This window comes from Lottia gigantea (genome assembly GCF_000327385.1).
Source record: "Lottia gigantea unplaced genomic scaffold LOTGIsca_82, whole genome shotgun sequence".
Classification (NCBI taxonomy): Eukaryota; Metazoa; Mollusca; class Gastropoda; family Lottiidae; genus Lottia; species Lottia gigantea.
In genome coordinates, this window is record NW_008710725.1 from 975,760 (window position 1) to 986,599 (window position 10,840).

Below are 10,840 nucleotides of genomic sequence, written 5' to 3' on the forward strand. Positions count from 1 at the left end.
ACTTGTTGTTAACTAAAAATATACTAAGTAAATAAGCAGCCCCTTTAAATACCAACTGCCGCATAGAAATGTTGATTTTGACAAACGTCTATTTAAGTCACGTTACTTTCAGCGACTTCGCTCGAAAAGCCAACTAGAAAATAATTCAACATATATTATGTACATTGCTTTATTAAGATTATTGATACAGACATACATACATACATACTTAAATGATTTGGACCATATTTATTTATATACAAGGTATACACAACACAATTTATAAAAAAAGAGCGCAAAACTTCAAGTTCTATATTCCCTTCCATCTGCAGAAGATGCCAACGTAAAACTCCACTAAACGTTATTTCATTTTATCTAAATATATTAAGTAGCCCGTTTCAAAAGAAATAACTGATCAACCATCAACTTCACGAGAACTTGTCATATTCAAAAACTGAAAAAAATTACAGAACAGTGACCCTTTCCACGTAGGAAAGAAGGATGAAGGTTACCGATTTTGTACTGGTTTAAGTGTCCTCATAGACAGTCTGTAGACAATTCTATTCACCATATCTCTGGAGTTCACTGTATACTTCTTGATGAGTCAATGCGGTTATTTAACTACACTGGACATATCTTCCGGGTTTTGGCATTTAGTTATTTTAACACTGAGCACAGCTCAATCTGCAACATTTTTTGAACATTTTACATGCTGCTCTTTGGTAAATTAAGATTGAGGAGATTATCAGGGTGATTATTTCACGATACATATACGATTAAAGAGGCGAATAAACGAGGTGTACAGTGAGGTGTTCGGTGCGGCATTATCGATAAAGTTGAAAAGTGTAGAGGTGAATACACGAGGTACGGTTTTTACTGTATCGGTAATCGAACTTGACACCGTGCCTCGTATATTCGCAACATTATCATTTAAAGCTAGATCACATTTTGGTCGGATTTCTTTGGCTCTGATTTATTACTTACTGACCATCAATAATCTTATAATACACTTAGGCTTGAGATCATGGACCACCTTAGGTTCACCTTCATCTGTGGACGAATTATAATATATGGAATATTAGGACACTGTGTTGGAACACTGTCGTTTTATGGCTGTGAAATGGCTCAGTTGGTAGCTAGTTGGATTGTTGTCTGTTAGGCCATAAGGTACCGTGGGCTCGAATCCTTCTGAAGGTAAGAAACATCAGCCACGATCAGTCCTTCCAAGAGTCGAACCGGTGTCGCTTTCACAGCTTTATACCTAACCTTAAATATTAATCAAATATTGGCGAGGTCTGATTCGTCCTTTTGGACTCGGGCGTGTCCTCAGGAATAATGTAGCCAGACGTCACACGAAGTTCACTATTCGTTTCTTCGTCTATTCTTAAAGAGGTAGCACTATGATTGTTTGTGGACGGGTTTCCTGGTGACGCTTCGTCAGTTTTGTCTATTTTTTCAATAGTATTAATACACATATTGTCTTCGTGAGGTTTTTTTAAGCGCGGCGAACTGGAATTTAAACTATTTCTAGATTTCACATGTTTTTCTACGTCTATGAGACGTTCGTCGTGAGTTGAAATACGCTGCTGTTTGGACTTCAAAGCATGAAAGACATCATAAATTTCGTTTATAAGAGGTATAACTATCATAGAGACGGTGGCCAGGTATGCCCAAACATCCGATAAAGCGACCTGGAAAGATACTGTATATGTTAACAACACAAGACATGCGTAGTGACACAATGACAGCTTCCTGTGGTCAGAATGGGACTAGAACATACCAAACGTGTATAATTAGCTTGCAGATTGTGCTTGGACCAATGACAGTTTTCTGTGGTCAGAATGCGATTAGACCATACAACTATAGTATACATGTTAACAGATCAGCAGATTGTGCTTGGGACAATGGTTTTACGACCAATATTTCTTAGATAAACTTGCAGTCCTGTAAATGCAAGGTATACATGGCCCTCTACAGAAGTGCCAATAGCATTCTTACCCAGTTCGAGAAGCCTGATAAGTCCATAACTTCGACAGCTACCATTATGGAAGGCCAGAGGAATATCAGGGAGCCGGTTAAAGTTAGAGAACCTCCGACAGCTAAATATCTTGCATATTTAAAAGTATTGGTGACTTCTTCTAAGGAGGGTCGGTTGTCTAACTGATGAGCTCCGCTAAGATTTAACTCCCTGGAAAAAAGACATTATAAAATGTCCAAGATGGGGGGAATTCGATCTGGGATATCAATTTTGAAATGTCGCTTTCTTTAATTTATACAATTTAGGCTCAGTATAATAAAACAAAAAGGAACGAGGTTGTGATCAAACTCAATCCGAGAGAATGTTAGATATAGGTTTATTTAGACAAGTGGTTTCACGACTGGTAGTGACGGCGTCTAAACTTCTACTATTCTGTTGCATTTTTAGCGAACCCGATGTCAGAATTGAATATTAAAAAGTAATACCGAGTCTTAGCTCTAGCACATAGTAAAGCAAATGCATCAACAAAGAAACTCAAAACAAATTTTTCACTCACTTGGCGAATGTTTCCGTCCACGGGTTGAGTGGATTATCGATGTCACGTGTTGTTTCCCAGATCTCCCGGCCCAACATGGCGTCGTAATGGCGGTTAGTGATAAGCGACACTACAACTGTGATTAAACCACCAGCTAATATAGACGTTAAATTACCACATAACATTGGGATTTCTTTACCTTAAATATAGGACTTAAGTTTAACTTACGTATTATGTCAAATGACGTCATTATATTACAAGCGTTCAAAGCGACTTAGCTACAACCCTTCTTCCAAAAGTACAACAACAGGGGATGGCAAGTCATACAGGGAATTTAAAAGAGTCCACATTTCGTTAATTTACCTGTATTAATGAGAAAATCGCCGAGGCCTCCTTCATATAGTGAAGCTACCGACATCCAAACTATTAGCGCCAGTATGGTGCCAGATAAACTGCCACAGACCATTCCGATTCCTGTAAGTCGGTTCCAGAACATGGATAAAGATATGGGTATCACAGCACTTCCGATCAGGACGCCCATGAACAGATACACCCATCCCAGGTTCAACTGCAAAACAGGATATGACGTATGATAAATTGTTAATCCGTAAGCGAAAGCCTAACCTTACCTAACGCTAGCTGTCTGTCATCGTGATCAAACCACACCCCCATAAGACATTGTCAAAACCCGTATTCCTGATACGACAGTCAGTCAAAGTTTCACGTGATAGTGAAATTCTTAACCATTAAGTGAGTCACTTAATAGAAAATTTATCCAATGCTGATTAGATGTAAAAGTTTGTTTGGTGCTGAAAATTCATTAGTAATATCAAAAGAAGAATATATGTAGAGGCATTTTTGTTGTTGTTCTTTTCTAAATCCGATTTTAAAAGGGACGCAACTTTTAACTTTTATGTGAAACGAGAGCAAAGGGAATCTTGTAAATGACAATCCAATTAGTGATAAGACTTCAAAGATATATAATAGAGAGTATTAAACCGCTCTTAATGTGTTTTTATGTTGAAAAGGGAGACAGTCAACAAATGTATTGCTTTCCCAGAAGGTACAGCTCAGTTTCAGTATATGTATAGTCATCTAAATATTTACTTTACCAGCTGATAGAGCTCAATTTCAGCTATCTGTATAGTCATCTAAATATTTACTTTACCAGCTGATCGAGCTCAATTTCAGCTATCTGTATAGTCATCTAAATATTTACTTTACCAGCTGATAGAGCTCATTTTCAGCTATCTGTATAGTCATCTAAATATTTACTTTATCAGCTGATAGAGCTCAATTTCAGCTATCTGTATAGTCATCTAAATATTTACTTTAACAGCTGATAAAGTTCAATTTCAACTATCTGTATAGTCGTCTAAATATTTAGTTTACCAGCTGATAGAACTCAATTCAGTTGTCTAAAGGTGGAAAAGCAAATATTTAGACGACCATATCCCTTCAACATTTGAAACATTTGTAAGTTAATTGACTGCAAGAAAGTATCAGTATTTTAATAAGTCCACACGAAGATCAAAAGAACAACACCAAAGAAATTCATCAAGATTTAAATTGGATCAATTATATATAATAAAAACCACTTAACACTTGTGAAGATCAACTGATAGACTGAAAGACCCAACAGCGAGAAGATAACATTAACATACTTGCAGCAGTTCCTGAATCCAAATTTGAAAAAAAAACTGTTTTCGGTATTAAGAATTCTACGAGATTGGATTTCCCTTTTCTTTTCTGAAAAGTTGTACTAGTGATAAAGCAATCGAAGAGAGGAAAGAGCAGGGGAAGGACCAAAAACGGAAGGAAAAGGCAAAAGGATGAACTAATTCTTAGCCATTTAAAGCTACCATGCTACAACTACGGAAAATTGAAAAAAATACTCACCTGGATGATGTCGAGTAATATAGTTAAAGGCACGATACAGATGGATACTATGACAAGACACCAGTTTTTGAGACCATTTAAATAATCTAGATAGACTCTGTAGCTTCCGTGGATGGTACACTTATAGTCTGGTTTGATGGCTCGTTTACAATCACCCCTGTTTCTTAAAATAAATCAGAAGAAGAGCAATATTGAAAGGTTGCAGTTCCATGAACCTTGGAGCATCTGGCGCCCCTTAGCGAATTTTGGAGGGCACTAGTCATAGTGGGGGGTCAGGTGGGGCCCGATATGTGGGAATATACCTAACTGGATTTTGGAAGTGAAAGTACAAGTATGATAAATTTTTCATCTGCTACGGCCCGGAGGATGGGATATGTCCCAAAAATCACTACCTAAATACACCAGTGCTTCATCTCATGCTGTCGATAATTGTTTTTGATTATCAGTCCTCATCAAGACACTCTTTATTGAAAATGGGACTCGGTTTACCAAAATTGTACAACAGTAAAGTAAGCGAGCTTACAAATTGGTGAAGATACTTACTTATCGTCCTGGTAACACGAGGAACAGTGTGTCATACTATTACATTTACATTTGTCTCTAGGGTTCGCCATTCTACCCCGGCTTTTACCACATAGAATACAGCTGTTGGTGTCGTTGGTCAGTCTGTACGGCTAGAAATAAATGAGTGGAGTTTTACGCCCTATTGCTCTCCATATTATGTACTAGAGTAACACATTCCTTTATGACATCATTTAAGCAAGGACTACAGCGCAGTTATTGTTGTTTTAAAGCTGTCGTATATATAGGCTTTAAGTCATAACATACCTTCAAATAAAGAGCGTAAACATCAAAAATTAAAATCGATGTAACAGCCATGACTTCTGACGAGCCAGTGGATGTGATGGCCATTACTATCATCACTAACATCAATAATTCACCCGATTTCCCCAGTAATGACTGCGCCACTATTGGTGGTACTAAACCTAATAATACACAATAATATGATTAATAAACAACCTAGGTTCTAGAGGATCCTGACTATCAGCTGGTCCTTTGTTTTTGCACAGGTCTTACTAGGATGACAAATGATGTTTCGATAATCCTTCTACCAACTGGTCCTTTGTCAAAGAGTTTGGTATAGCAAGGTTTTGATGATCCTGTCCAGCAGATGGTCCTTTGACCAAACCTCTTAGTAACAAATGACCTTACAAGGATGATCACCTAGGTTCATCCTGTCAATCATTTAGCTCTAATATGAAATTGAACGGAGTTTTACGTCCTACAGAGTATGAAGCAATAAAATGGTACCAAAAGACTCACCAGCACCGACTTCGGCTTCAGATAATAGCGGTTGACCTTGTCTGGTGCTTAAGGCAACATAAGCCAACCCCATGGTGGTGGACAGTGTAAACGGTATGGCAAACCAAGCCATTCCTCCCAAGAGAAACCCCACCACGCCCTGTTTAGGCTTGGCAGCTACAGCACTCTGCCAATACGACTGATCTACAAACACTGTCCCAAAATTACCTAGAATTGATAAATAGAGGACCTTATTCAGAAAACCAGATCGATGGATAATTTTAGCATCAGTTTCATCTGGTTGGTCATTCACTTCAAATGATTTTGAATCGTTATTAACCCATCAAATCACTGCATTACAAACGAAAGGTATTGTTTTTTACAATGAGGTAAACGTGTAGTTTAAGAAAAAATTGTCGCATGTGTTCTACTTCTCACAGTAAAAATTCACACTTACGAAAAATATTACCATTAGATTTTTTGGCCCGGGACATAATAAAATTGTCTTAAATTTGGAATTTTACATCGAGAAATAGCATACTAACAAAATCGAATTCTAGTCCTAAATCTGACACCATAATCAATCTTGTGTCGAGAATGAAAGAGAAAAATAATTACCTATAATATTGATGATACCAAACATCAAACCTTCAGTGGAGATGATGGTAAAATAACTGTTTTCTTGGTTTCCTTCCGGTGCCATATTACAGTAGACTAGATTATACACCTTTTCTACGCTTCCTGAAAAATATCACGAATCTGTCGTACGTTTATGGTGGCTCGTTTAGGAAATATTTCCATTTTTGAAAGTATGATTTTTTTACATTTTTGTTTCTTGCATTATATATTTCAAGACTTGTTTTAAAGAAAAACCGAGGGCTCTGATTGGCTGTTTTCGCCAGCGTATAATCCAATCAATGAACGCATTTACAAACTTCCACGATACAAGAAAAGTGGCTAATAATGTTAAGGTAAATTTAAGGCTAGAACCCGTTGGCCACCAAAACGTTGAAGACTGGTTTCATGTAGTCTTCCTAAAGCATTTTACAGATGGCCACGAGAAGATCACAAAGAGTTACTTACCGAGTGGATTTTTGACATCGTCATCGTGGTAGACTTTGGTAAGAAATATCAAGGTAACGATGTAGATTATAGCTGTATTGAAGTAGGAGACATAAAAAGTTGCTCCGAGTCCCCCGATTACAGTATAAGCGCCAGTAATCATAGCTACTAACATTGTAGCATACTCCACACTCATGCCCTCTACTAAACTGGTTATCACTGCAGCTCCTCCTACAAATAATATCCACAGAGGTCCTTAAGTTGGTCAAATCATTGCCAGAGAGTTCACATAGCTTATAACGTTTATTTGGTATTTAGAATTGTCAATTCAGGATAGCTTAAAATGTGCTTTTTCGGTTTGTCAATTTAGAAATCCTTTAGAGAGTAAACATCTTTTTTTTGTCAACACTACAGTAGAGTCCAGAGTCTACAAAGCTTTATTATTATTTTGGTATTCTAGTTTGGAAATTCAAAGACATAAAGTCACTATTGGGCTACCGTAGTGTTGGACGTCTGATTGATTGTCCCTAAAATGAGTTTCAATTCCTTTTTATCACGGGCTAGCAGCTCTTGTGGAGGTGGGTGCCTAATAATTAAACTTACCTAACATAAGCATAGATGTTACTATGATATTGGTAGCCAAAGCAAAACAGCAGAAGACTTTATGACAAGTCTTTCCGAATCGGGCCCGTATCACTTGTAAAAAAGTTTTGGCCCCTGGGGCTCGAGTTTTCAGCTGGACTGCCAACATGGAAAACAATAGGATTTGGATGCAAGCCCCGGCTGCGTACCAAAATGGTCCACCGATTCCATACTGTAACGACACAAAATGACAAGTTTGTTAATGAAATGAAAAGAAGTTTTTTTGAGGAGTTTTACGCCCTTGCCCATCTTCACAATCTTCGTACTAGTCTGATATTGTAAAGATGGCCCTTGCCCTACTCACATGTAATTTACGTTTGTCAAATACCTGGATTCTTTCCCTTCATTACCAATGAAGATTCAGTTTACAAAAACAACTAAGAGTTGTAGGATGCGCTTAATGATCATCTCGATCTTTATCCTATCTTTATCCTGGCATAGGTCGAGATGATACCTTGGACTGTGATGCAGGTAAGATGGGCTAGCATGGAAAAAGTGTCTTCTGTGTGGTACAGGATGTACAAGTTAATGATCCATTGACAGTTGGAAATCGAAAAAGAACAGTCTTATGCCGATATCCTGAGTAAATTTCCTCCATTGCACACTACATGGCGTCCCCGTTTAGATCAATAAGGTGCAGAAAAGGTGTTAAGCTCAATTCATTTCATTTAATTTCTCTTTAATTTCAGATATAAAATCCATAAATCAAAAAGATAAAAAGTTCATCAAGTCCTTATCATGGCCGTAGGGAAAATTATTTGATATTTTAATTCCGCCTTTCCTTACAAATCGACATGCTTCATCATATAGTCCGAGTGAAGGTCTTACCTGGCCTATTTCGAGGTAGTTAGATTCATACAGATTTGTCATACTTTCATACGCACAATCTCTCATACATGTTTAAAGTAGAATTATCCAGACAGGGTATGCTTACTCTTCTAGACACCTGATACCACTTTTATTGTGAAATACGTACTCACTTATTATTGATATATTTCCTCATATGAAAATTTCATTAGCTGCTACTAATGTTTTGCAAGGATGTTGTTTGGATTTCGGGTTTTGTTTTGCGGTTCGGATCGTTGGCACTTGATTCATTTATACAAACAAATATCACTTCCACAATACACGTTCAAAATATGACCAAACATAGCTATCTCATCGCACGATTAGGTAAGTTAAATCGATGTTGTTTATACATGTGGTCATATCAGCCCATACCAGTCTTAAATTGGTGTTCATAGGTACAGAGAACTGTTTTTGGGCCAATGTATTCTATGGTCAGATTGCAAAGAAGCCAAACATGAGTCAGTGGGTCTCGGATTAATGTTTAACAGAAAGTAATCACTGCTGTAGCGGACACAAATGTGTGTATAATAAATAGTTATATTGAGAATTAAACCCAGAAGCTAGTAAGCTATTCATTTGACACTGCGAGAACAAAACAGAAATTGAAAGATATCCTATCTCGATTCTACATGGTGCAATATTAATTCATATTTCGTTTATCAATTAAACAACTGAAATAAGTTATTAAAAGAGTCAGAGGTTGCAGGCAGAATTTTAACTATCTCATCGGGATTGTGCAAGCTGCAACTATTCTTAAACTATTATATCAAGTTATTTCAAAAGACAGAGGAGAGGGGGAGGATGTGGGGGTGTCTAGTCACCCATTGGAATATCAATACATTGTAACCAACTACTTCTTAAATCATAAATGTCCATGTATGTACAGTCTGGATAGACAAAAAAGAGTTTTTGACCTTTCTTGATCGGTCACTCTGGAATTCTGCTGGTAATTCTCTTCTAATTTAGCTAATTAATTGGAGGGAGTGCGGGGTCACATCATTTTGAATTAATTTAAGCTTAATGCTAAGATGTTGGTCTTAATTTCTCTTTAAATCTCTAGCTTCAAAGGAAAGGTAATTCAAAATCCTTTATGTATCTCTATTTGAAACTTACACAGTTAGTTAGCTTGATATACATTCAATCAATCGATTGCGTTGGTGTCACAAAGAAGGGTGGTAATTTGAGATTCTGTGTTGACTCTCGGAGTCATAAACGGTCGATTTAAAAACTCATCATCGTCATCGCCATTATTATTATTATTTTCATTATCATTATTATCATCATCAGAATTTATCATCGTTATTATTATTATTATTATTATTATTATCATTATAATTATTGTCATTATTATCATTACTATTATTATTATTATTTCTATTACCATCATCATCATTTACCATCGTCATCACCATTATTATTATCATTATTATTATCATCATTATTATCATTATTATCATCATCATCATTATCATTATTACTACATGTATTATTACTTTTATCATTATTATTTCTATTACCATCGTCATCATTTACCATCGTCATCGCCATTATTATTATTATTATTACTATTATTACTATATTATTATTCATTATTGTCATCATCATCATTATCATTATTACTACATGTATTATTACTTTTATCATTATTATTTCTATTACCATCATCATCATTTACCATCGTCATCGCCATTATCATTATTATTATTAGTATTACTATTATCATTATTATTATTAGTATTACTATTATCATTATTAGTATCATTTTTTTAATTATTATCATTATTATTATTATTATCATTATAATCATTATTATCATCGTTATCATTATCATTATTACTACATGTTTTATTACTATTATCATTATTATAATTATCATCATCGTCATCATTATCATTACTATTACATGCATTATTACTATTATCAGTCTGGTTTTGAATCTGATGACAAGCAGACATGACCTATCCACTGGGAATTTCGTGATGCTATCGACTGATTGAAATGGCTTTTATCTGATGTCTTGGAGAGAATTATGTTACTCTGGACCTGAATGTCGGTTAATGTCGGTTCACAAATCTGACTTTGAGACTGGGTGTGTAGCCTGGGGGTTATTCTGCTAATTGTATGAGGCTTATAAAACACAAAACACATAGTTACCAAACTAATTGTCACAAGCTATAGGGAATTCTTTTTTATGGAAAACACCATTATAAAATTCTATTATTTATACAGTCTTTAAACTCGATTTGATATCTCATTAACCCTAAAGACCAGATGTAAGTTTCAGGACAATGACATGGAAAGTGGAATTCAAGTTGAATGTTGACATTCGAGGCATTGAATTTTTTTAACTTAACATCGAGCACATTACTGACTGAGATATTCATTCCCTCATTCATTTATTAATTAATATTTTGTTGAATTTATCGTATCTATTCCATGATAGGTTTAATCGCCAAGCATTCGTATATTTGTTCCTTCGTTCCTTCGTTTTCATTCATTCATTTATTTCTTCATTCATTCATTTCGTCACCCATTCATCCATTCAATCATTCATTTATTGAATCACCCATTCGCCATTAGTCCATTCGCTCATT

The 10,840-nt window shown here is 35.9% G+C and overlaps 1 protein-coding gene across 1 annotated transcript; it reads right to left on the reverse strand.

The window, feature by feature from the left end:
• Positions 1-1,253: 1,253 nt before the first annotated feature.
• Positions 1,254-9,794, reverse strand: LOTGIDRAFT_169159 (hypothetical protein; the record flags this gene model as incomplete). The annotated part of the gene is made up of 13 exons (XM_009067458.1): positions 1,254-1,670; positions 1,978-2,167; positions 2,514-2,691; positions 2,856-3,060; positions 4,392-4,554; positions 4,935-5,065; positions 5,220-5,377; positions 5,715-5,921; positions 6,312-6,434; positions 6,777-6,986; positions 7,359-7,569; positions 8,226-8,284; positions 9,644-9,794. 13 exons carry the CDS (start codon positions 9,792-9,794, stop codon positions 1,254-1,256), a joined length of 2,403 nt encoding a protein of 800 aa, XP_009065706.1.
• Between the last annotated feature and the right edge of the window lie 1,046 nt (positions 9,795-10,840).